Consider the following 27,676-nt stretch of genomic DNA (forward strand, 5'->3'; position numbering starts at 1 on the left):
CAACTTGTGTACCTGTGTTTAGATAGTTCTTGCCATGAATATAGCTATAGATACTAAAATGACGTCAAGAAGTTTTTTTGTTTTTTTTGAAGATAGTCTGATATTTCAGGCTGTTAAAGGGATAGTTCACCCAAAAATAAAAATTCTGTCATCATTATCTCATGTTGTTACAAACCTGTATTAATTTTTTGTTCTGATACACACGAAGGAAGATATTTTGAGGAATGTTTTTAACCAAACCGTTCATGAGCCCCATTCACTTCCATAGTATTCTTTTTTTTACTATAGAAGTAAATGGGGCTTCTGATCGGTTTGATTCCTCAAAATATCTTCCATGTGTATCAGAACAAAGAAATTTATTTATTTATTTATTTATTTATTATATATCTTTTATTGGAGAATCAGGGATGTTACATTTTACAGGAAATGAAACAGTTCTCCAGTTTTTTTTATCTTAAATAACTGAAACCTTAGACAACCCCCCCCCCAAAAAAGAACCATCCTAACACATTTATCCACCCCAACCCGCCCCGCATATTTTGACAAAATTCTGGGAGAACAATCTTTTTTCATTTTGTTTGTTACACAGTACTTCAATAAATAAATAAATATTGAAGGATCTACACACAAAAAAAAAACAAGCACACAACTACATATTCATATTTCGGCCACAGTTGGTTAACAGGGCTTTAAATTCACAGTTTCGCAATTGTCAGTCAGTCAGGCCAGTGGTTTTCAAACTGGGGGCCACGAGATGATGCCAGGGGGGCCCCAGTTTTATGACATTTTATAAAATACATTAATTTATCATGAGTTCTGTGTAATTAAACCTAAAAAAATAAGGCTACTAACCAAAAGCACTACTTTTTTGTATAATTTAATTTTTTTTATTAAAATGTTGAGTTTTAGAACAGTTTTTGTCACAAATTATCTTTGGGGGGCCACGAAGGAATGCACCGTACACAAGGGGGGCCGCACACGGCTGAAAAAATTTGGGAACCACATCAGGCTACTCATTTCTCACCACATTAAGGCAATTGACCATTCATTTGAATAAAAAAATAAAAAAGTATTAATAAAATACGGAAACAAAGAGAGGAAGAGTTAATTTGTAAAGTATAAAGGAGACTCAAATTAAGATTCTCAAAGTATGTCACAAAAGGTTGCCATTTTAAGTAGAATCTCTGGACGGACCCTTTCAACGTGAAAGGGTTCATGCAGAACAAAGAAATTTATACAGGTTTGTAACAAGTGAGAAAATGGATTTAGATTAATTTTTTTGTAAACTATCCCTTAAATGGCATAAAACAGGCCCTGTTCTCCCTTTTTTAATAATGTCAAACAAGATCCACCCATCATGGATTTTAAAAAATCTCTTACTCAAGTGCTATCCCTTAAACACTTTTTCATATGTAAACCCAAGGCCAAAGGGTCACTGAAGGTCATATAGCTTTTAGTTATAGTACTGAAGAAATTAGTCCCAATATATATTAATGAGGATTACCCAAAAAATTTTTTGAATTACAGTGAATCTTAACTATGTTAAGAGTGTCATTATTCTTGTTTCTATCTTTTACCTCTGCATTTCTGGTTTGTGTTTGTTTAGTGAAGGCTCAGGTATTTCTCACCCAGCTGAGGAGAGGTGGGAGCCTGGGAGATTCTGGTGAGGGACCATGAGATCAATTCGTCCCAGCACAGGTAGGAATAATGCTTTGAGGAGCACCACAGTCTGCCTGCGTTCTCAAAGTCCCTGAAATTAAGCTGGTGTGAGGGGTAAGATCTCTGTGTCGGTGGACGGGAACCTGACCAGAAAGCTGCTGGCCATGGGAACCTCCAGGGTGAAGGTAAGATGCAGAATAAGACACACTTTGTGGGAATTGATTGGTAATAGACCTGGAAATCAGGAATGAAATCATTATTTGCAGTGGCAAAGCACTGTTTTGTATTTGTATTTGTATTTGTATTTATTCCGATCTCCATTAGCTGTGAAAGCACAGCTATTCTTCCTGGAGTCGATACTTCACTACAAAAACATTTACATGAATAATGTGGCAAAACTGTTTTAGACTTATTGGTTTTATAAATTTCTTGAGAATTTTAGGCATCTATAAAAAATGAAATGTTGTTTGCTACTAAAGGTCTGTTTTCCTTCGTGTGAACACTTTTACATTCAGAAATAAAGCTGTATTAACTCTCAATCTAATTCTATTATGCATGGATTTACCTGTATTTTGTTGTGTAAATATGAACTGTAAAACAAAGTGCAACCAAAAAGCAATTATTATTATTTTTATGTAGTTCTCAAATGCGTCTGCCAAATGCATAAATGTAAACAATGTCAAAAGCATCATAAAAAATACCCACAACTACAAAATTAAATGTCCTTTAAGCCGTGTATAGCCATTGTGTACATTTAATTAAAACCAGACTTTCCCTTTTGTTTTGCTTTGTAGTGTGTTCATATACGTTTATTGAATTATATACTTTTTTAGCTTTGCACTCAAGCCAAGTTTTCTATATTACTATTTCTTACTTGAAGTAAGCAGTACTGGAAGAGCTGTGGTTATTCAATACAGCACCTCACTGTCCCGGAGGACCAGTGGGTTGATAAGGAATCACATGATTCAGTGTGTGAGCTTCACACTTTGCACCCTCGTGTCATCTGTGGGCTTTGAGAAGCTGGATTCATAAATTAGAGTGGTAGAGTTGACTGATCTCTGTACAGCAGTATTGATTCAAATGTGTATTAGATAAAAATACAGATTAGAGTCAATACTGTTGTACTGTGTGATATCCAACCGGGGACTGATGTAGATATATTATAAAAGATGTTTTGTGCATGTTATGTAGTTGTGCTTGGAGGGTAAACTGAAGCTCAACTTTCAGAAGAATTTAAGGAGTCTTTGTTAAAAATGACAAAACAATGTGGGTACAAAGCTTTGAGTCAAGGCCCAGTAGAATGGCAGCTGTAGTCAAACGATTAACAAAAGAGTAAAATACTTCTTCTTGAGCTTTTTGTTTTACTATGCATGTTTTGCATTTTGGAATAAAGCATTTTCTTTCTGGAATGCTGTATTTTAATTTGTAAAACGAATACCTAAACCATGTTTAGTGTTTTCTTTATTTTGTACAGTATTTCTCATATTTTGATGCTTTACTCACACCTATAGGGCTATAGGCAGTGTTTGGGCCCCCCACACCAGAGCCAATTATGATTTTGTCTGACTCTGAGCTATAAATAAAATAAAAAGAATATAACTCATATTTTCTACTTTTTGCATTATCATATTATTATTAAAGGAACAGTATGTAAGAAATGTATATCAATTAATCATAAAATGGCCCTGATATGTTACTAAACATTATGAAATCATTTTCAATTCAAATACTTATATCACTCACAACAGTGGTCTGGCCAGGATATTTAAGAAGTGAAGTTGCAGCCCTCAACTGATGTTTATGTTGTCATGTTGTGTATTGGCCACCAGTTGTGTAATTGCAGTACCAGTTTTAGCCACAAGTTTTGGCCGCAACCATACATACTGTTCCTTTAATAACTATTTAGTGAGTAGACATAGTTGGCCAACTTAAAGGGAGAGTTTATCAAAAAAATCATAATTTACTCACCCTCATGTCGCTCCAAACATGCATAATTTTTTTGCTTTTTTCAATCAAGCAGAAAACATGAGCACCATTGACTTCTATATTAGGAAAGAAAAATACTACGGAAGCCGGTGGTGCTCAAAAACAGTTACAAACATTGCTCAAAATATCTTCATTTTTGTTCAGCAGAGCACAGGGAATGATTTAGAGATGGGCAATATCAATTTTATAGGCCTAAATAAATGTGGAAATAAATAAATGTTGAAAAAATACAATTATGCATAAATAAGAAAATAAAAGTATAAATAAATTTATTTTGTTTTTCTTTTTATATTTATATTTATTTATGTGTTTGTTTGTTTATTTATGTATTTATTTTACATTTCCTTGTATATTTATTTATGTATTTATGTATTACTATTGACACGTCTGTTGGATGACGTTACTGTAGATATCAGTTTCACAAGTATGTTTGTGTGGTGGTGATACTGATTTTAGGGAATTTTGTAGTTGCTGACTATCTGTTTATATTCTGCTTGACGTTGTGCTTAATAGCCACTAGATGGGGCTGTTATACATTCCCAAAACATCATATAATGTAAACAAACATCCCTCCTTTAGCACAGGTACAGGCCTTTACTATAACAGTGTCTTCAATTTATATAAACAGAGACAAAACAGTATTTTTGCAATGTGATTCTAGCAGCCTAGTTTATAAAAGGTTATGAATGTAACACGTTTATAATTAGTTTATAAATGGCTTGAATTACACTTGTTTGGTGTCAGAAGCTGTTAAAAGTTTCTGACATTACTACTTTTGTTATAGAAATGGGTCAAGACCATATTGGTCCAAAATCATGTTCCTGCCTTTCAACTGAAATCTATAATATACATTTAAATGCTGAATTAAATCTGGGACCTTATTATATTAGGAGAGGAACCAAGGAGATAAATAATATCAACCATTGCGTCACAGCTGTAAAAACAGTATGTCATTTTGGAAAAAGCTAAACTTTTACGCAACGTTTGACCATGTTACCAACACACAACAGATGACTTCATCCTTTTCTCGTGTTGAAGTTGAGAAATCTGCACACACTGCTCTTCGGTCCGTGATGTTAATTGATATTTATTCAAGCTAAGAACACTTTTGTTGTTTGACCCATGATTTTTTTGATACAGTCAGTGAATGTGTTTTTCTATTAAGTTATAGCTGGAAAAACTATATTTTTCAACATCAACTGCCTTTAAAACTTTTAATATAAAAAACTGGCATATTTAAAAAGGTCATTTAAGGTCTGGGTTTATTTCGGTTTCAGCCAGAACATGTTCCATGACTTCAATAATGACATATGATCTAAAGGCATGAGGAAGTGCTTTACCAAACAGGAACCATTTATGACGAAGGTCTAATATAGGCCTGCTGCAATAGATAGCTTGAGTGACAGTAGTCTTTTAGTGTTTCTACATAACTGCCATTAAATATATATACGAAAAACCGGTGGGAAATTAATCCCTGACCTTTAAATGACATAAACACCTCTACTAGTTTGAATAGCTTAAAGGGCACACATTATGCAAAATCCACTTTTACAAGGCATTTGGACATAAATGTGTGTTGGCAGTGTGTGAAACAACAACAACCCTACAATGAAGTCGTTAATGTGACATCACACTGATAAAGCCCCGCCCAGATCGACTGGTTAATTCTACCCAAAAGCTTTTCTAAATGTGTTTGTTATCACTCTGTAGCGCTAATGTGGCTTAAGCCCGGAGTACAGTGTGTTTTTTAGGCGTACACAACAAAATGCAAATCTCCGGAGCTACATACTACATTTTCCTGTAGGCACTTACTCGACCTACGCATACAATGTACGCAGAGTTTAAAAAATTATGACGAAAATCGTGTCACACGCACTGTATACGGACTCTCGTGTATGCATAAAAACAGGACTATACGTCGATCTTAAAGATACTATTGAATTAGACTATTGACCAACAGTGGGTTATCTAATCTGTGTCATGAACAGGTAAAATGTTCTTTCACTGCATGTGAATAATATAATATAATATTGTAAAATGTACTTATAAATCACTAATGTGCACGCAAACAACAGTAAACAAGCATGTCATGAGAAAATCCCCAATCTAATGAAGAAACCACCTGTGAAACAATATCTGCAAGGGGAGACTTTTTTCTCTGGTTATTTTGTTTCAGTAAAACACGTTTACATAGCTGCTAGCTAATTTAAATAACTGCCAACTGCTGTTTATCAATGCATTCCAATAATAATAATGACCTATATTTTTTACTAATGTACATTGTCATTATCTTTACATTATATTGTTGATACATTGTCTATTGTTTATATGTTATGGTGATTTTGTTTTGATGTCAGGTATGGGCCGTGTTTCTCAGCTGTGTTTCTGTGTCTGTACTGTGTGCTCTTCATGCACAGGCTCAACAAGATTTTTCAGGCTTCCTCTCAGGTGAGACACAGCCCCAACCCCAAAACTACTTGAATATATTATATATATTATATTCAATGGTATATATATATATACCATTGGCAGCCAGTGACTTTTTCGAGGGCGCTCGATGGAAGTTCGTCATAACATGTATGTAGCCCGTCATGTGTGTGGTTCCTTTTTCCAAAAAATGTGTTTTGCGTGTCGAGCGATCCTGTGTGCATCATGTGTCTTGTCAAGGTGAGTGCCTGCTGCAGATGCGTCTAAAGGGTTTATGATAAAATAGACGCTCGCGTTTGCCAGATACTCACATAATCTCATGCATAATCAAAGTTTACTGTGGGGAGTGTCTTGTGTGTATTTTGTAAACGTGAGCGTCTCTTTTATCATAAACGGTTTTAACGCGTGTGCAAAAGGCACTTATTTTGACAAAACATGTGATGCACATGGTTTACATGACGCAACAAACACTTGTTTTGAATTAACGCCCCTCAGATGAGCAGTCACGAGCCGCCACTGAGATATATATACATTTTTAACATTAGATGTTGTCTAGGTCAGGGGTTTTCAAATGTTATGATTGTCAAGGACCCCCAAATATAGTCAATCTTTTGTGAGGGATCCCCTTCATATACAGTAACAATTGACATATTTTTATGTATAACGCAAATATAATTTGCTACACGTACAGTAAAGCTAGATGTATAAGACAATTTTTTTATTCAAATGTATTTGTACTGCAGTAACTTTGACAGTAAATCTTGTTTCAAGGAATTTTGCCTGACAAACCACAGTAGGGGACTCTAATATGAATAACACTGTAGACAAATGTAAATTATTCTGTAATGTATGTAGCAAGAAATGATAAATAATTAATAAATGACTTCTGGGGGACCCCCTGGAACCTCCTGGAGGCCCCCTGGCGGTCCCCAGACCCCAGTTTGGGTATCTCAAATGCAAAGCCTAATTGTTATATCAATGTTTTTCTCTTTCTTGTACAATCACAGGTGAACATATGTATGAAGGATCATTAGTGGAGAGATATGATGAAAATTCTGGATACACACACCATGGTAAACTGACCTGTTACTGTTCCTACAATAAAAACATAACTTTTATTATTTACTTTTAAAGTAATTTCATTATATCTTTGTGAAGTATGTTCAACATAACTCAAACATCAACTTGCTGCTGTTGCGATAAAGTTTAAAATTAAAAATAAAAAAACAATGCAATACAAAAAACGTGTTCCTGTAGCTCACATGGTAGAGCATTGGGTTAGCAGTACAAAGGTTGTGGGTTCAATTCATAAACACTGAGAAGGTATACCTTAAAGGTGCAGTGTGTACATTTTAGCGGCATCTAGTGGTGAGGTGGTGAATTGCAACCAACGGCTCAGTCCACTGCTTAACCCTCGCTTTTGAAACACATAGAGAAGCTACTGTAGCCAACACCGGACAAACATGTCATCGTTGGAAACAACTTAGTAAAAAAAGTTTGTCCATTAGGGGCTTCTGTAGAAATATGCCGGCCGAAAATGGTGACTTCCATGTAAGGGACCCCCGGTCTATGTAGATAAAATCGTTATAAACACATAACGGTTCATTATGAAAGGTCTTTATATACACTTTTGATAATATAGTTTTGTATATTATTTTGCATTTCTGTCAAGAGATCCTTCTTAAAATTACACACTGCACCTTTAAATGCACTGTAAGTTGCGTTACTTGTCCATCTCACAAAGCTGGTAAGTAATGGCAGGGCCCTTTTACATAAGAATAATAGGCCATTTATGTACCAGTAATCTTAGATTTCTAAATTAAGTAAACTTTGTTTACTTAAATTGTAATTCATGACAGTTTTGTTGTATAATATTTACATATGTGACCCGTCACGGAAACCAGGGACACAAGTCGGCAGAACAAGTTTCGAGAAAATGAGAAACAAAGTTTTTTTTTTCAAAATTTGTGATTTTCGTTTTATTGCAGAATCTGTTAGTTGAGATCACGAAGAAGCCTCTCCATGTTTGAGATAGCAGTTTATGTATATTTAAAAGCGTACATTTTGCGGTTAAAATAGGCTTGTTTTCCGGAGATTCTAGCGTGCAGCGGGGGGCGTCATTGTCTGTGTGTATATTTACATACTGGATAAGCTTGTGTTTTCGCCTCCGCCCCCAAAGGGAACAGCGTGACTAGGATAGTTCGCCCAAAACTGAAAATAATGTAATTAATGACTTACCATTATGTCGTTCTAAACTCGGAAGACCTCCGTTCATCTTCGGAACACAGTTTAAGATGTTTTAACATTAGATTTAGTCCGAGAGCTTTCTGTCTCCTCCATTGAAAATCTATGTACGGTTTCCATGTCCAGAAAGGTAATAAAACATTATCAAAGTAGTCCATGTGACATCAGTGGGTCAGTAAAATTGTGTTGATGCATCGAAAATACAGTTTGGTCCAAACATAGCAAGAATTACGACTTTATTCAGCATTGTCTTCTCTTCCGGCTCGAGCGTGAAGTCACGTGACTGTAGTGACGTGGCTGCTCTGTCCCTTAGACATGTTTGCTGAGTTTTTTTTTTTTTTTTCAAACTTATAGCGTGCGTCTCCCCAGACTGTAAATGAAGCTCGGGCGCACAAAACAAAAGAAATATAAAAGAAGCTGGGGCGGAACAAATAACAGTCAACCGCATATACGTCAGCCGCGTCACTGACTTTATGGGGCGCCGCAGTCGGACGACGTCAAAGTCCCGCGAGAGCTCTTTAAGAAATCTTACGGGGTAGTTTAATTTCGACTCGCTCTCGCGGTACTCTGGCGTCATCCGACTGCGGCGCCCCATGAAGTCAGTGATGCGGCTGACTGTTATTTGTCCAAACACACAGAAGTTACACAGAGATCGTTGTATTCTTTATATAATTGGCTACATTGGTAACATCTCTTAAGGACTTCACGTTTTCGACGGTGCTGTTTTTGGATTATCTATTATTTTAAATACAAACTCTGAAGGCGGGTTCATGTGTTTAACGGAACGTAAATACCGAAGTGTAATCTGATATACCCTTACATGTTACGATGTAAATAGTCCTCAGATTGTATATTATATTGTATTACCAGAAGTTCATGCGAAATAGACTATATATCTATATTTCACGGATTATACGCATTTGTGGACAAAAATCAATGGATGATTCACACATCTGAAACAGACTGGATTCGACTTGTGATCCCCGCAAAGGTAACGTTAAAAGTCCTGTTTATTTTTGCATTTTGTCATTCGGACTTCTGTAATAAAATACTACAAATGATGGTAGAACCTCTGTATCTCAAAACGGCTTTACAGGGGGTATGGCTTAGCTAAATGAGATGTAAATGAGCCCTATTGTCTCTCCAGCCAGGGAAAAGGGAAAGTGTTAACTTTTCTCTTTCTCAAATTTCTCAGCATTCTCTTTCTTGAATGTGTTACATTCAAATGGCCACAACTTCTCCAAATCTTATCAGATTTCCATGTGTTACACATCGTTGGAAAGCTTAGAATCTGCACTTTCAGAATCTATGAATAACTCAAAATGCCCCAGATCCGACTTGTGTCCCTACTTTCCGTGACTGGTCACATATTTGTTGTATCTCAGAAAACACAATATTGTACCCAGAAAGAATGATTTGTATTACAGCAATGAGAACGAGATTTCATCACTTACTAATTTCTCAGTTAGGAGCTGTGTGTTCCTCACAGTGTTTTTCGTGTGTTTTCTCAGTTAATTATCCACAAGAGTCCAGGCGCAGCGATGAAGATGAGCAGTCGGCATCTGGCTTCGATCCTCATGCACCAGACGTCACCATGATCACAGAAGAGACTTACCCCTACGCCACAAACGTGGAGTCTTTTGATTACGCCAAAGAGGATAAAACCTTAATGACAGAGGTTCCATATGGGGGTGATGCTGAACTGGGACAAGAGGAGGGGCCCACCGAATGCGACTGTGAACCAGGAGAGCCTGGATTTGCTGGCTTTGCCGGCCCCAAGGTTGATTATTGCACATTATGCAATTTTAAATGTGCTTTCTTTTTGAGTTTTTGAAATGTTGTGTTATGGCATTATATTTGTATTTTTGCCTTTAAGGGTTCCAGAGGTCTCCAAGGGAAGCAGGGGTTACCCGGGGCTCAAGGAAGAGAGGTACAGTAAGAGCACAACATCAGCTCAAAAATGTATTATGCAACCTGTAGCAAAGTGATATACAAGTGTCCTCTTTTCTTATATTAGGGTTACAAAGGTACCAAAGGGGTGAGAGGAAGAGGAGGGGACACTGGCCCAGTGGTGAGTAATGATGTTTAAATCTAAAACCTAAGGCGCAGTTGCTTTGTTAGTCGAGCACACATTTGCTTTCTCTTTAGGGCGACTCTGGACCTGATGGAGAGGACGGTGAATCTGGTTTCTTTGGTGCAATTGTAAGAGAATTTTGAAAAACATTTTTATTGTTTGGTTCAATGCCTCATGCTGGAAGGGTTTCTAATAGATAGTTTCTTCCTCATAGGGCCTTCCTGGATTACCAGGTGACCCAGGTGAAACAGGCCTATCTGGAATAAAGGTAAATGCCATAATCCATTACAGTTTGGGATTATATACACTGCATTAAGTCAAATAATCTATTTTATTATATTCATAAATTATGATTGCAACTGAGTTTATGCATGTTATGCAGGGTGATATCGGAATTGAAGGTCCACGTGGAGGAGTCGGGGAAAAGGGAAAGACTGTGAGTTCAAAATCGATTTAAATAACCCCATCAAAATCTCTCTGTATTCATATCAATCTGTGTTAAATGAATCTTTATAAGAGCTGCAGTCCAGTCTATTTTCTTTAGCTTTCATGGTATTGATTCATAATACCACAGTTTTTTATGTTTGACTACAGGGTGCAGTCGGCTCGAAAGGAAAACCCGGAAAGCCAGGAGGTAAAGGTGTTAAAGTAAGTTATTCTCCTCTTTTGTTAATAAGAAGTTGTGTATTGCATAAAAGCTAATAACCAGAAGTTCAAGTTCTAATAAGAAGGAACCCATATTGTAACAAACATTTCATTAGAAAAACAGTGGTTATTTTCAACACAAAAAGGCTGGGTCTGTCCCTTCTTGACCAAACATTCAGTTGAAAATAACCCTAACTTTTTGTAGAGTGTGAAATTCAAAACAACTTCTTTTTTGAATGTCAATTACATTTCGCTAAAATGTGACACCCACGTGGGGCAGTTTTGGAGTTTCATTTCCCATGTGTGTGGGGAGTCAGCGTTCTGCAGTGACATGCTAGTGTTTACCTCAGCTAAAAGTAGTTTGAACAGCATTTCTTTTATAGTTATCTGTCATTTTTAGACATTCATACAGTCTAGAAAATTATGGGTTGTTTCAACCCCATAGTTGGGTAAAATATGGACAAACCCAGAATGGGGGTCAACTCAAATTCTGGGTTGTGAACCCAGCGTCAGACTGACGTCAGAACCCAAGGTCAGTCTGACATCTGAACCCAATGTCGGATTGACGTCTGAACCCAACATCAAATTGACGTCAGATCCCAACATCAAACTGACGTCAGAACCCAACGTCGGTTTGATGTCTAAACCCAATGTCGGATTGACGTCTAAACCCAATGTCGGTTTGACGTCTAAACCCAATGTCGGATTGTTGTCTGAACCCAACGTCGGTCTGACGTCTAAACGCAATGTTGGATTGACGTCTGAACCCAACATCAAATTGACGTCAGATCCCAACATCAAACTGACGTCAGAACCCAACGTCGGTTTGATGTCTAAACCCAATGTCGGATTGACGTCTAAACCCAATGTCGGTTTGACGTCTAAACCCAATGTCGGATTGTTGTCTGAACCCAACGTCGGTCTGACGTCTAAACGCAATGTTGGATTGACGTCTGAACCCAACATCAAATTGACGTCAGATCCCAAAGTCAAACTGACGTCAGAACCCAACGTCGGATTGACTTCTGAGCCCAACGTCAGTCTGACGTCTAAACGCAACGTTGGATTGACGTCTGAACCCAACATCAAATTGACGTCAGATCCCAAAGTCAAACTGACGTCTGAACCCAACGTCGGACTGACGTCTGAACCTAACGTCGGTCTGACTTCTGAACCTAAAGTCGGACTGACGTCTGAACCTAACGTCGGTCTGACGTCTGAACCTAATGTCAAATTGAGGTCAGAACCCAACTTCACATTGACGTCTGAACCCAACGTCAATCTTACGTCTGAACCAACGCCGGTCTGACATCTGAACCTAACGTCAAACCGACGTCTAAACCTAACGTCAAACTAACGTGAAAACCCAATGTCAATCTTACGTCTGAACCCAATGTCAGATTGACATCTGAAACCAACGTCGGTCTGACGTCTAAACCCAACGTAGAACTGACATCAGAACCCAACATCAAATTGACGTCAGGTCCCAACATCAAACTGACGTCTGAACCCAACGTCGCTCTAACGTCTAATCGCAACGTCGAATTAACGTCTAAACCCAATATCGAATTGACGTCAGATCCCAAAGTCAAACTGACATCAGAACCCAACGAAGTCTGACGTCTAAACCCAACGTCAGTCTGACATCTAAACCCAACATCAAACTGACGTCAGAACCCAACGTCACATTGACGTCTGAACTCAACGTCAATCTTACATCTGAACCAACGTCGATCTGACGTCTGAACCCAATGTCAAACCAACATGAAAACCCAATGTCAATCTTACGTCTGAACCCAACGTCGGTCTGACGTATAAACCCAACAACAACGCAGCATAAGGTAATTTATAACCCGACAGTTGGATTTGACCCGACTATGAGTTGAAACAACCGAGAATTTTTTTAGATTGTCTGCAAAATTTTATAATTTTTTACAGTCACTTTCATGTGTGACCCTGTCACAAAGAAATTCGTTTGTCTGGGTTTTCACAGACGGTGTCACATATAGTCCAAGGGCATAAACTAATTGCGTTATTGGCAGAATTTGTTAAACACCACAATGATTTAGAAGCAAAGTCCGCAAAGTGCATGAAAGTTGAATTGGGTGAATGGACAGATAGGACAGTGAATAGAGACTGAAGATTTAATTTAGTATTGGAAATTTGTACACTTAGAGTGTTTTGCAGCGAAAGTCAAGTTTGTTAAATGCCAAAAAAATGCCTAAAGTAAGATTTGTGAAAATAATGCATTTTAATCACTGACTAATAACCTTTTCATTGCCATTAGAGCGGAAAAAACATGCTCATTTACTGGACAAAAAAGCATGTCGGAAGCACTTAGAGGGTTGTGCATCTGAACTCCTCAAAGATAATTCTTTATCTGGATCTATCTATTTTTTTTCATACTTCTTTCAATTTCTTTTAACAGGGGTCCATTGGAAAAACAGGGAAACAGGGTCCCGATGGCCGACAGGGGCAAAAGGTAGACTTTACATGCAAGCATATCACATTCTTTATTCCCTGCCTCATGTCTAGATGTTTATGTATAATAGATGACTAGTATTATGTCAACTTGAATACTTCAGTGGTCATTTCGTCATGCTATTACTATGCTAACTGAACTATCATTTTCTCTTTACATCATCAGGGTCAGACAGGAGCGCCTGGGTTTTCAGGGGATCGCGGGGAGCAGGGCTACTTGGTAAATCATTCATGTCTGCTTTCTCTTTCACTCTGCCATCAAAAAATCCCTGTAGTTTTTTCTCTGTAACAACATATCTCTCTGGTATATTCAGGGCTACTCAGGAATTCCTGGAGACAGAGGTGTTCGTGGACCAAAGGTTTGGTCTTGATCTGATTATGATGGTTTTGTTGGCAGTAATTAAGATGAATCTGCATGAACACGGCGGGACTAACATTTAGTATTACAGTAAGCAAATAACTTTATCTGTTATCCATATCAGGGTGCTAAAGGTACCGGAGGCCTTCCAGGAAGCGATGGGGAGCCTGGAGAGGATGTGAGTAGCGAATTGTTTATGTTGTAAAGTTCAAGGAAAAAATTTCCAAAAACGTTTCAGGAATGAAAACAAAAAATAACAACAATGCAAAATATTTCTCAGGGTCCCTTGGGAGTTCCAGGAGTTGCTGGTGTGCCAGGGCCTTTTGGACCTAAGGTAATGTGTCTCATATTGGTTGGGATAATATTGTGAATTAAAATATGTTAAAAAGCTGTATTTTCCTCCACCATATCTTTTATCATTAGGGTTTGAAAGGTGACCGTGGTGTAAAGGGACTTCCTGGAAGATTAGGATCTGTGGTAAGTGTTGATTTCGCTATGGGGGAATTTTTAACTATTCAAATCACATGAATAGTACAGAAACAGGAACCATGTGCAGACAAATATATGGTATGACTAACATACCACATAACAAAACAAAGATCAAGTTGTTATTATCGTTAAGTGGAAATTACCATTTATACCTTGCCTGGCAGGGAATGTCCCTATGACGGGGATTTACCACAAGACCGAAAGTGAAACTACGTCGAGTCTAGGGTTTATTTTTGCCTCTACCAGTTTCACTTAACTTGCATGATATTTCCTTTAACTTCCTTATAGTCGTCATATACATATGTTTGCTTACAAGTTTCCCTTCCCATTTTGTTTATATTTCTCTAAAAGATATTCAACTACTGTGTAGTGTAGTGTACTCTAAGCAAGGCTATAAAAGCTTACTCACTCATTTATTTTCTCCACTGCAAATAAAATGTTCCTCTATCTTTATTTGCATTACAACATCTGCTGAATTTCCCCTCCATGTTCAAAACATTTTGATGGTACTTTAAAATTTTGAATTTGTAATTGTCTTCATCTGCAGTTTAGTGGTAGAGCATTGCGTTAGCAGCACAGAAGGACATGGGTTTGAACACACATTATGCTTTACTGTAAAAACAAATGTGTCTGTCAAAATGAGTAAATGTGATCTCTCACCACAGGGTCCGCAGGGGGACAGAGGAGATGCCGGAATTCCGGGGAAGCCCGGACCAAAGGGCTTGTCAGGGCCAACAGTATGCACTTGATTTCACTTTCTGAATGATTGACAGCTGTACTTATTAAATATTTGTGACTCAGCCTATGAAAACCAATGAAGTCATTTAAAGGGGCCATGGCATGAAAATCTGACTTGTGCTATAATTGGGATCAACCTAAAAAAGAAAAAAAGATCAACCCAGTAACTTAGTTTTGGTAAACCATTCCCTGCAAGCACGTGAAAAATTAGGTCATTGAAATTTGGCTCTCCTTATGATGTCATAATAATAATACTTATCATAATTATAATAATGCCGCCCCTTAATCTGCACTATCCAACCACTGCACAGCCATTTAGGGCAGAGAGAGAAAATAATTCACAGCACAATTGAGCTTCAATTGCAACAAACCACCATCATTGCGATCAGTGTTTGAATTTCATCAGCTCATTTGCATTTTAAAGGACACACCCAAAACGGCACATTTTTGCATACACCTACAAAGTGTAAATTTTATAATAAATGATCTATATGGTATTTTGAGCTAAAACTTCACATGTGTACTCTGGGGACACCAAAGATTTATTTGACATCTTAAAGGTGCAGTGTGTAATTTTTAGAAGGATCTCTTGACAAAAATGCAAAATAATATACAAAACTAAAGTATCAGGGGTGTATAAAGACTTTTCATAATGAACTGTTATGTTTTTATAACCTTAGAATGAGACAGTTTATCTACATACACAGAGGGTCCCCTTACATGGAAGCCGCCATTTTATGCAACCATGTTTCTACAGAAGCCCTTAATGGACAAACTTTTTGTCTCCAACAATGACATGTTTGTCCGGTGGCTACTACCGTAGCTTCTATATGTGTTTCAAACCAAGAGTTCAGAGCAGTGGACTGAGCCGTTGGTTGCAATTCGCAACTTTACCACTAGAAGCCGCTAAAATTTACACACTGCACCTTTAAAAAGTCATGTGACATGGCCCCTTTAAAAATTTTTTTTTACATAAATGTATCCTTCACATTCTGTGAAAATATAACCGTGATATTAATATTTACAGAGTAAGGTCATGTCAAAGATTAAAATAATAAAATCAATCCTTGATGTTCATAATTAGGTTATAAGACCTCATGATGTGTTGTTTTACTCTTTGATTCAGTGATTACAGCAAAATGAACTAAATTATTCATGTAATGCTCTGTTTAACAGGGTGCTAAAGGGGAAACGGGACCAGATGGTGAGAAGGTAAATTTTTGAGGCAAACAGTTCAGCCAGTATTTTCTATAACAGGCATTCAAATAAATAATGATGACATTATTAAAGACATTTTAAAAAAAATGATGATGTTCACAGGGGACACCAGGAAGAAAAGGAGTGAAGGGTACTAAAGGAGAAAAGGTACTGCTGCCATAATAGTCTCCACATTGTCTCTATTTCAATGACACTATCATGAGATATCCTGTTATACACACATTTGTAATTTCCCTTTAATTCGCAGGGAGATGCTGGTTCTCGAGGTGATAAAGGACAGGTTTGTCATCCTTGTTTACAGTTTTACTGATGTGTCATCTCCAGTTGTGAGTTGTGAAATGTGTTGTAAATTGTTTTAAGATTCCAACTATTGTCTTTCTAAAACAAAGGAAACCAAATTCAATAATAATGAAACAATAATACAGTGGAAATCCCCCTTCAACGGTTGAAAGTTAAACAAATAACTCAATTACAATTTAAGGCCTGGTTATACACACAAGGCTTAGATTAAAACTGGATTAGGGTTTAGCAAAATGAAGACATTTAAGTAGGATTTTAAATATGATGTAGAAAAAAACAATGCATGTGTGTATCTTAAGTGAAAATTATGTTAAGGCAAGTAGTTTTCATTTGAGACAGCTCAACATGCATTTTAATCTGGGACTAGGCTTAAAGGAAAACACCACACTTTTTCAATATTTTACTGTGTTCTTACCTCAGCTTAGACGAAATAATACATACCTATCTTTATTCAATGCGTGCACTTAATCTTTGTACAGCGCCTCGTGCATGTGTTAGCATTTAGCCTAGCCCCATTAATTTCTTAGGATCCAAACAGGGATGAATTTGGAAGCCACCAAACACCTCCATGCTCTCCCTACCCAAAGACTGCTACATGAGTAGTTACATGCAGTATGGTGGCACAAAATAAAAATTTTATTTGGAGCCATATAGGAATGAATGGGGCTAGGCTAAATGCTAATACATTCAAGAAGTGCTGTACAAAGATTAAAAGTGCACACATTGAAAAAAGATAGGTATGTATTAATTCATTTAAGTTGAGGTAAGAACATAGTAAAATATTGAAAAAACGGTGGTGTTTTCCTTTAATCCTTGTCTGCAAAACTAGGCCTAAAAGAATTTTTGCTTTTATTGCTTAAACAATCATGATTTATGTTACGTTTTAGCGTGGAGTGCTGGGTCGTTTGGGCCAAGATGGTCCCGTTGGTCCTATCGGGCCGCCAGGAATTCCAGGCCCCAGAGGAGATTTAGGCCCTGTGGGAGATGTGGGGGGGAAAGGACAAAGTGGCCCTAAAGGAGTGCCAGGTGAACCTGTGCGTATGAACATACTTACTAATTTATTTTTTTTAAATATGAACATACTTCATTTGTACAAAAACAAAAATCATATTGATGCAACTTGCAGGGTCCGGGACTAACGGATGAACAGATACTACAGTTGTGCCAAGGGGTGGTCATTGCTCAGATCTCCCAATATGCTGCGTCCATACGGACCAAATGTGCACAGGGTTGTCCGATCAATAACCGAACCCTCATCGGGCCTCCGGGAATCCCAGGATTCCCTGGAGATCGAGGCAAAGCTGTGAGTTGATTCTAGGTTACCAAAAACATGTGACATGCCAACCAAATCTATTTTCTAATAACATCTGTGTCATTCAGGGTAAAGCAGGAAAAGCAGGTGCCAAAGGAGAAAGAGGCCATCCAGGCAGTAAAGGTTTAGAGGGTGAAAAAGGAGCTCAAGGTGACCGAGGTATGAAATTCACAGAAGGAACTGTGCTGACTTTGATACGTTACATGGGATCACTTGCATACAGATGAGCTCTGTGTTTTATTATAGGCACTAAAGGGCAGAAAGGTAAAAGGGGTGACCCTGGCACAGGTCTTCCTGGACATGATGGTCACCAAGGCCTTAGAGGTACAGTATGAAACTTCTCAATTACTGCATAGACCACACAAGTTGAAAAATGCAATGATTAAATATGGTTTCTCCAAAGGTCTCCCAGGTCATCCAGGAGAACCAAAGGATGGAGCCGAGGGGCCACGAGGACCTCGTGGGTTTCCTGGGCCTGTGGGTCAGACTGGCATGGCTGGTAGTGCTGGGATACCTGGCGTGTGCGAGGCACGAGACTGCAGCATTCATGCGCCTGTAGTGCGCAAAGAGATGGGATTGGTCAAGGGCCCTCTCGCCCAAATCTGACAACAGTGAGGCTTTTAAAAGGTCAAGCATTCTGGTCATCTTCAGCACAGTCCATCAAAACTGCATACCAGTAAAGTTATTTGGAAGACACCACGTACAGACAGTCGGACATCGAGACCTAAAAAACTCTACTACTAGTTTCTATTTTACTAGATTCAGCATTTCTCTCAGACAAATATAAAAATACAGTATAAATGATTACTACCAGCACTTTCATTTTCAACAATGTTGTTTATTATAAATACAGTAGACATGTAAATAATTTTGTAAAGCATCATACTGTGTACATCTACTGTCTTGAATTTTTTTCTCATAAAAAACAAGCTTTAAATTATTTGGATTTTATGGATGTGGATGGCATTCAACCTGTTCTCAGGCATCAGCACAAATTTTCCCTACAGTATTATTGATCAAGGTAAATTAAAAATATGCTTTTTTAAAAACGTTTGATAGTGTTTGGTCCTTGTGTAACTAACCACACCTTTTTTATTGTGTTAATGTTGAGGTCACTGGATGGTCAACTAGGCCTAGTGTACAAAAAGTAAAAAAATGGAACAAAAAAAAACGGTACATTTCACTTGGAAGCATCTTTTCATTCACTTTTAATGCTTATTATATAATGCTTTATAATGTAATACTTGCTGATCCAGACTCAACAAAATTCAAGATCTCTAATATAAAAATGCTGGATTCATCATGACACTGTAAGAGACAGATTTATGAGAGGCAGTGTTTAAATTAAAACATTTACATTTAAATATACAATATACATGCTAAAATATATAACACAATATATTATATATGTATATTATATATATTAATACTATACTTATTTATTTTATGATATTATATCTATAACATTCACACACTGTCTTTAGAGGTAGATAAAAAATGAAAATAACTATCACAGCATTGTATGAATAAAAAGCAGCATACTCGTATAATAGCACCAAGAAAATAAACATGGCATCCACAGCATATAGTGCTGTGACTGTCACACAAGAAAACAAAATAGCTGAAAATATTTTTGCATTTAAGAGTATATGAGATGAAAAATCTAGTGATCTCTACATGCTGGCCCAGATTAAAACAATGTAGTGCCCAAGGGTGACCTCACAATATTTTAAAGGTTTAGTCATTGCAGGGCTTCAGATTAACTTTTTTTACTAATAGCACAGTAACTTTTTAACAAATAACTCTACGAATTCGATAATCATTCATGCAACAGATAAACAACTAACTGACAGTTTACACTAATGTAACTCTCAGATTAAACCTTTCATTCCTTTCCATGAGAAACTTGAGGATCGTTGAGAACTTTAAGAACCTTGGGGATTATTTATAAAATGCTGCGTAGAAACCATCCTACATTTGATTTTACGGTTATTTATCCAAAATGCATATGTGTGATTCATAGAACGAATGTACGCACAAAAAACCTGTGTACCCCTTTCTTTTAGATGGGAAATCTATAAATCGCAAATGATCTTGAACTTGTGCGCAGCTGCACAATTTCAGATCTCCGCCTTTAAACCCTGGCTAATTAACGTCATTGACATATAAAAGAGCACCTGTGAATGTTTAAACCCGTTTCAAGTAGCAAGAATGCTTATATCTCCAAAAACCTGCAGCAATCAGACAAGTCAAAGTGTGTACGTCTGCTCAGACCCTGATGAGGGGCTAAGCACTTTTCCACGTCAAAGACAGTTTTTATAAATATGGAATTTACTGTGGATTTTTGCGTACGCACACTTTACGATCAAATCTGTGCTCATGCAGGCTTTACAGCTTTACAAATGAGGCCTTTGGAGTGTTCTAGCAATACAGAACACACAGATCAGACTGTTGCAGACAATCCCTCAATGATTTAGAACATGCAGGACGGGCTCCTTATTTTTCCGAATGTTGAGTCCATAAATTAAACACCTAGGCAACAAGAAATTTTCTTCTTTTTGTATAGTAGTCCAGCGCACAGCAGAAGTGCAAGGAGAAAACAACCAACAGCAAAGAAAGCACCTAAAAAAGAAAAACAGAGACATTGTTGAACTAAAAGCAAAATACTTTTTATACTAAACTACTTTCGTGGTTGTAAAGCATTTAATATGTATTACCAAAGCGAGCTCTGTTCTCAGGGTCATGCAGTTGCTGAGGGACCATTACAGCTGCAAAAAATAGATCATGCACTAAAGAACAAAGTTGATTCTAAAAAATGAACAGATGAATAATAAATAAATGCATGTTTATAAAGACAACAAACATATCATTAAAATGGACACGAGATTCACTAATCCCACTGCCCTTTAAAATGTAAAGACACACACGTTGACTAATTTGCTAATCAAATGGTGATTCTTAAAAGATTTGATGTGTGATGCATAGATAATAACTTACCTTTGTGCATATAACAGCCAGGGTGATATTAACACAGTCAGTGAGAACGATTTTTCCTGCACTTAACTCTTTGCAGGGACTGTGACACTCTGCAATTAAATCCAAAAGTGTTCCAATGGACTGAAGGAAACAAAACATTTGTGAATCAGTTAGAGATCGTATATATCTTGCGTATATATCTTCATGCAATCTATTCATACAGTATTCTGATTGATTCAGTTAATACTCACATGGTCCTTGACAGACCAATACTGATCACAGGCTGGGTTCTTCATTGCATACTGAAATTCAAGATGGTGCAGTACTCCAGTGCAGCTGTAGTCTTGTGCTGTCTCTGTAACTGCACCAATCACTAAAAGATGAAAAAGTGACTTATTGACTTTTTTTTATTTATAGCAATCTAGGTTTAATTTATGGTACATACAATATCTAATCATAACAAAAATATTATTCTCATGCTTTTATTAAATATACATTTCAATATACATTTCTGCTGAAATGTCTATACATTTGAAAAACATTGGTTTGTGATTATAACATTTTGCAACAAGAACAATTTACAGTAGATTCTAATGCTTTGTTTTTATCTTCAAGATTACAAATCACTTCAAAGTGAAAGTAAAAGTGAAATTCGTAAAAGGCTACGCAAACATTACGCAATAAAGGGAATATAGGGAATTCCCAAATAAAAGGGAATTCCCAGATGAACGAGCAATTTGGAATGTTAACAACAATAATTTATTATCAAATGTCTTAATAAATATATACTTATTTCCACATAAAAACGATGCACTCTAGTAAACAATAACTTTGCATTAAAAACATACTGTACTTTTAATGTTTTACAAAAGGACTGCCTCCACACAACACTTACGAATAAGAAATACGATCTAGTGAAAAACTAAAACATCAGAGATAAAGCATGAGATGCGCGTTTGAAAAAACAATGTGATCCAAAGGGACAACGTGGAATAAATACAGTAAAGGGACACAAATTCCAGCGGATAGCTTGTGTAACGAGGAAAGCCAATCGCTGCTCCATTCATTCAGTGTGACTTTATTGCGCACTTGGTTTTGTGAATAACTTTACGCTTTATCTCAACAACAAATTACAAACTAAACTTGTTCTTAAGCAAAGCGCATGCAGTGAAAATTTGCATAACTTACCCAGAGAAACAAAGGGAAACAAGATAAGCGTTGTTAACGTCTTGGCATTCATACTTGAATATATCTGCGACCAGTGTGATGTTAGGGGAATTAGAATAGAGACCGAGCGCAGCGCGTCATAACCTAAAAACCACGCCCACCGGGGGGAAACAATCCAAAAAACAAGCGTTTCTTAGGGGCGGGTCGTATAAGGGGCGGGTCGTATAAGGGGCGGGCCTTGATACGTGTAGAGCAACAGTAGGTTAAGATTTTGTGGAAATTTCACCCAGCAAGACGACTATATATAAAGAAAGCAGTGTCTTATCTCATGGTACAGTACAGTAAAAAAGAAAACATCGTAAAATCACGAGGACTATGCGTTACGTCACGCAACTGATCATCTGGTCTGTCACATTAGGTAAGACTTGATCCTGTATCAACTTCATAAATCTTTTGTCTTGCTTTCCAATACAATTATCTAAACAGCCTTTAAACAAAATATATGATTTCAAAACAAAATAATGCAAGATTTTATGTCTTGTTTTAAAAGAATTCCTACATGAAAATACAGTTGTACACTTAGTGTACACTGTCGTAAGTTGTAGTATGCCTATTACACACTTTTTTTATTCCGTAGTTTAAACTAGTGACTTGATGAACTTTGGTAAATACTGTAATATACTTTAATATTTACTATTGTAGGGTTCAACACTATAGTATCTAGTATTTTTCCACAGTTTACTATAGGAAAACTTAAGTGTGCTATATTATTTCTTCATGTGGGTAAAGTGATTTTTAAATGTGAAAAAGGAAAATGCTGTTTGCCTATCAGGTATAAAAAAGTAATCTTATTTACAATTTCTTTCTTGTTTTAAGCATTAACTTCACAAAACTCTGACATAAATCAAGTGAATGTATTTTGTTTTAAATATGTTTAAGTAATTGCCTGATAGCACACATACATCTCATAGATATTATTGTTCTTGTATAGACATATATGTTTTGTATAGAATGTATGTAAAAAGCTGTTTCTTAGACCTTTATCAGATGTTTTAATTATAACAAAAATAAACATAAATATTTTCTATAGACGGTTTCAGCAGTAACAACTCAGCTTAGAATAAATAACAACAAAGTCATTTTATAGTAGTTTATTTATATAATAAGCAAAATAAACAAGACATAGATTACATAGGAACCCAAAACATTTGTTATTTTTAACGAGGTAGTTGTTTAAGAGTTCAGTTTCAGCAACTAGTCAGGCCATTAAACAAACAGAAACCGGAAGTAAAGTTCGGACCAGACGCTTATCGCGTCACCGGCACCGCACGTGTGCACGATGAAACGGTAGTGCCTTTAAATGTAGATCTCAAAGTGCTGAACAAAAACAAACAATACACTGTATAAAATAATACAACAAGCAAAAATATGAAAATAAATACAAATCAAAACAACAACAAATAAAACAATAAAAAATAATACAATGTTCAATTAAAAGCTACCCTAAAATAATGAAAAGGTGAGATTTAAAAATGCTAAGAGTTTTAGCTTGCCTTTTCTCAATAGGTAAAGAATTACACAGATTGGAGCTAATGAAGAAAAAGCCCTGTCGCCCATCAATCTTAAATGGGTTAATAGAACAGTTAAAAGGCCAGTTTCAGATGAGTAAAGGTAAAATCAACTCTAAAACTAACAAGGAGCCAATGTTACTCCAAGACCAGAGTAATATGATCCCTGATCCTAGTTCTAGTAAGGATTCTAGCGGCCGAATTTTGCACTACCTGCAATTTGTATGCCGCCGCCATCAAGGCATTACAATAATCAATTCTGGTAAACACAAAAGGGTTTATCAACCTCTCAGCAACAGGAAAAAAACAGCATTGGGTGTAGTCTGGCAATAGATAAAAAATTAGGTTTAAACAGTGTTTTGAACATGTGGCTCAAAAGTTAGACTTGAATCAAAAATCACCCCTAAATTCTGTAGTTTCGGTTTAAACTCCATAAGTGAACCATCAATGGCAAAGTCACCTGACCCAGCTTTACGTAATTGGTGGGGTGAACCAATGAGCATAACTTCAGTTTTTTCACTGTTAGGACAAACAAAATTTTGTGACATCTAGTTTGTGCAGGTTAGTTGAAAACGTTGGTCGGGTGCGGGTTGTTTAGAAATTGATCCACGCATCACTGCTGGCCGCTGATCGGTCAATCCTAATTTGGCTCCTCAGCACTAAATCTGAATGAATGAGCATACCGACCTCCCTTTATACCCGGATCCCTGGGTGGAGTGTATGCAAATTTCATTCACCATTGTTCATTGATCATTCATTGGCCTTTTTCAGTATCAGAGTGATTGTTCTCCCAAGGTCGATGATGGTAAGAGAGGTTACATACGTAACCAAGACGTTTTCTGTCATTGCAGTTGTGACTGAGGCTGTCAGACATGAGATCCTCTCGGTTGAAGGTGAAGATGTTATTTTACGCTGTGAGGCTTCAGCAAAGTCTGGTGTCCAGTATCATTCAGTGATATGGTACAAGGTAAAGTTTGCATTTTTTTTCTATAAACCTTCTGGTTGTTCATCAATTATGTGGTTGTTTTTGAACTTATGACAAGCAAGTCATTTCAACATTTTACTTAAACATAGGACAGTTTCCCAGACATGGTTTAGCTTAAACCAGGATTAGGCCTGAGTTATATTATGGCATTTAAGTAATTTTTACAAACATACCTTACAGAAAATCAATACTGGTGTGCATCTTCAGACAAAACAATGGTGATATATGTTAGTGCGAGATGTTTTTAAATTAAGGCTGCTTAAAATGCATTTTAGTCTGAGACTAGAATAAGTCCTCTCTGGGAAATCGCGCCATAAGATATAGTTTATGCTGAAACCATCCCAGCAATTCAAATTTGAATGGATTTAATGGACACTGTATTGGTCTCTGTTGGTAATGTGTTGGGTTCTGTTGGTCGGACGTTATCTGACAGATGGGAACCAACCAATAAAACCTACTGGAGACACTACATAAAATTATTTATTTAATGATTTTAATGGTAAACAGCATCATGGATGTATTTGTAATGGAAACCATTAGAATTTGATTTGTTTTTTCATCAAATGTATTATTTAGATGTGATTTAACCAAACATAACCTTTAACAATCTTATCAACAGGTTACTAAAGAACCTTCCCGGCTGTTAACTGGTCTGGTTATGAAGAGACTGTCTAAAATCAATAGCAGAGTGGAAAAATATAAAGGCGTTGTACGAGAGATAGAGCTCCTGGAAAATTCAACAAATCTTTTTATGCCAAACGTGACTACTGAAGATGCTGGGATATATAGCTGCTTTCTGTCTGCACCCCTCGGCCATCAAAACCAGGAAGGCGAGGTCCATTTAAAAGTCTATGGTGAGTGTCTAGTATTATATCCTTTTGCTTTAACTGTGTGAACACCTTAAAAGTCGTCAATACAAGATGAACGTGCACTAACAATTTAACATTTATTCTTTTAGAAGATGCTACAGTTGAAGCACTAAAATTCAATAATAATGATACAATTTATATTGCGGCCCTTACTGTACTCGGACTGGCACTCCTTATAATGTTCATAAGCTATGTAAGTAATTTAATGTGCTTTTTGTTTTCAATACACTTTAAGTTGCATGCATACGTTATTTAACATATACATGTTTACCACAGGTTTGCCTAAGGAATATACCTCAAAGCAACAAGAAGATCCCGAAGCAGTTGATGTTTACAATACCCCATCAAGGCAAGGAACTGATCACAACTTTGCAGTCCAAAAGCTTGATTTGTAAGACATTACCTGAGGTGTTTGTGTGATAGTAAATCAAAGTCCTCAAAAGAAATGAAACAGCAAACAGCACCAAGGCTGAAGAGGGCCTTTGCTTGATCAAGCCCTAGGACTCTATGCTTGTTTACAAACCAACCTATACAAGCTTAATAATCAGCATGTGAAGAATGTTAGATCAATATGTGGCTTCAGCATGAAGATAGACTACTGAAAGCAAGATGGCAATTGACATTTTTCATCATGGGTACATTCAGGCTGTAAACACAGTGGAAGAGAAGCAGGTTGGACACTGAGAGGATAAAGATGTTTGGCTTAAGTAATGGCACAAACACTTTTTTGGTTGTTATTCTGTAATGTTAGTGTGTGATACTTTAATACATATGCATTCACATTAATTCATTTAGCTATCAAGCAAGAGTTCTCATTTAATGTGATAAAAATAATACTCTACCTCATGATATTGTCCTGCTAAAATGTAAAAATAAGCGTACATTTCATTATATGGGTTTGTAACTGTTTCATTACATCAAATTAAGATATTCAAAGTTAAATGAATGTTTTAATACGAATATGGTAATGATATTGCGCCAGCGCTGTTAACACTATAATCAATGTTTTGATTGGGTTACAAGAAATTATTAAGTAGGTTTTTTTCTAGATCAGGATCGAAAAAGTAATCACCCTGAACAGTAACAGCTTTTCATTTGTTTATTATGCAGTGGCTGCCAGTGAATTCTTTTTTCAAGGGCGCTCAATGTGAAATTCGTCACAACATGTATGTAGCTTGTCGTGTGTGGTTCATAATTTCAAAATATGTGTTCGGACCGTTGAGTGAACCTATGTGCATTACATGTCTTGTTAAAATAAGTGCCTGCTGCAGACGCGTTTAAAGGGTTTATGATAAGAGAGACGATCACGTTTGCCAGCTACATAGTTTACTGTTAAGGGAGTGTCTTTCGTGTATTTTGTGAACGTGAGCATCTCTTTTATCATAAACAGTTATTATTTTGACAAATAACGTGATGCAAATGGTTCGCGTGACGAAACGAAACAAACGTATTTATGAAAAAACGAGCAAAATACATGATACCTCGAACACATATTTTGAATTTGCGCCCCTCGAAAGTGCAGTCACGAGCACCACTGTTATTATCACTGTTGAAAGATGCAGTTCATAAAGTACATTTATTGATAGTAATGTAGGTTAAACTAATATGTTTAAATAGAATATGGGTCAATGACATGACATGCTAGGTATGTAATTCTGAAAGGGGAAAAAACTGCATTTACATGCATTGCAATGTAAGCAGAACTTGTCTAAAACATTGTTTTAGATTTAAAATATGCATTGTAAAATATGTTTATAAAAATATGCTATATTTTTAAAACATGCTAATTTAATTTCTCTAAAGCTTTCTTACAACGCACACTGTATTGCACTATTGAAATAAATATGACTTTTTGTTTGATTTGGTATATTATCTTTATGTCATTAATGTCAGGCTATCTGCTTTGTTTTCTCCTGCCTTATTTAAAGGAACCGTATGTAGGATTGTGGCCAAAACTGGTATTGCAATCACAAAACTTGTGGCTAAAACTGGTACTGCAATCACACGACTGGTGGCCAATACACAAAATGACAACATAAACATCAGTTGAGGGCTGCAACTCCACTTTTTAAATGACAATATCTTGGCCGGACCACTGTTGTCAGTGATATAAGTATTTGAAATGAAAATGATTTCTTAATGTCTAGTGGCATATCAGGGCCATTTTGATTTATTGATAT

At 36.7% G+C, this 27,676-nt stretch overlaps 2 protein-coding genes across 3 annotated transcripts; both read left to right on the top strand.

Moving 5' to 3' along the window:
- Positions 1-1,255: 1,255 nt before the first annotated feature.
- Positions 1,256-18,926, top strand: LOC129448719 (uncharacterized). Its single transcript, XM_055211297.2, has 25 exons — positions 1,256-1,844; positions 6,003-6,093; positions 7,080-7,145; positions 9,828-10,096; positions 10,193-10,246; positions 10,334-10,387; positions 10,465-10,518; positions 10,605-10,658; positions 10,773-10,826; positions 10,985-11,038; positions 13,464-13,517; positions 13,683-13,736; positions 13,831-13,875; positions 13,999-14,052; positions 14,155-14,208; positions 14,298-14,351; positions 15,029-15,100; positions 16,278-16,313; positions 16,422-16,466; positions 16,567-16,599; positions 17,507-17,653; positions 17,746-17,922; positions 18,000-18,090; positions 18,178-18,255; positions 18,335-18,926. Exons 1-25 carry the CDS (start codon positions 1,824-1,826, stop codon positions 18,535-18,537), a joined length of 1,968 nt encoding a protein of 655 aa, XP_055067272.2. The 5' UTR covers positions 1,256-1,823; the 3' UTR covers positions 18,538-18,926.
- A 3,473-nt stretch (positions 18,927-22,399) lies between these two features.
- cd83 (CD83 molecule) lies at positions 22,400-27,327 on the top strand. Of its 2 annotated transcripts, none has more exons than XM_073872364.1 (5): positions 22,400-22,492; positions 24,494-24,609; positions 25,247-25,481; positions 25,589-25,689; positions 25,773-27,327. In XM_073872364.1, exons 1-5 carry the CDS (start codon positions 22,450-22,452, stop codon positions 25,914-25,916), a joined length of 639 nt encoding a protein of 212 aa, XP_073728465.1. In that variant the 5' UTR covers positions 22,400-22,449; the 3' UTR covers positions 25,917-27,327. The 2 variants fall into 2 exon arrangements, with proteins under 2 accessions (XP_073728465.1, XP_073728464.1); XM_073872363.1 differs by having other exon boundaries at positions 25,586-25,689; positions 25,773-27,325.
- Positions 27,328-27,676: the final 349 nt, after the last annotated feature.

Source organism: Misgurnus anguillicaudatus, chromosome 10 (genome assembly GCF_027580225.2).
Source record: "Misgurnus anguillicaudatus chromosome 10, ASM2758022v2, whole genome shotgun sequence".
NCBI classification, from domain to species: domain Eukaryota; kingdom Metazoa; phylum Chordata; class Actinopteri; order Cypriniformes; family Cobitidae; genus Misgurnus; species Misgurnus anguillicaudatus.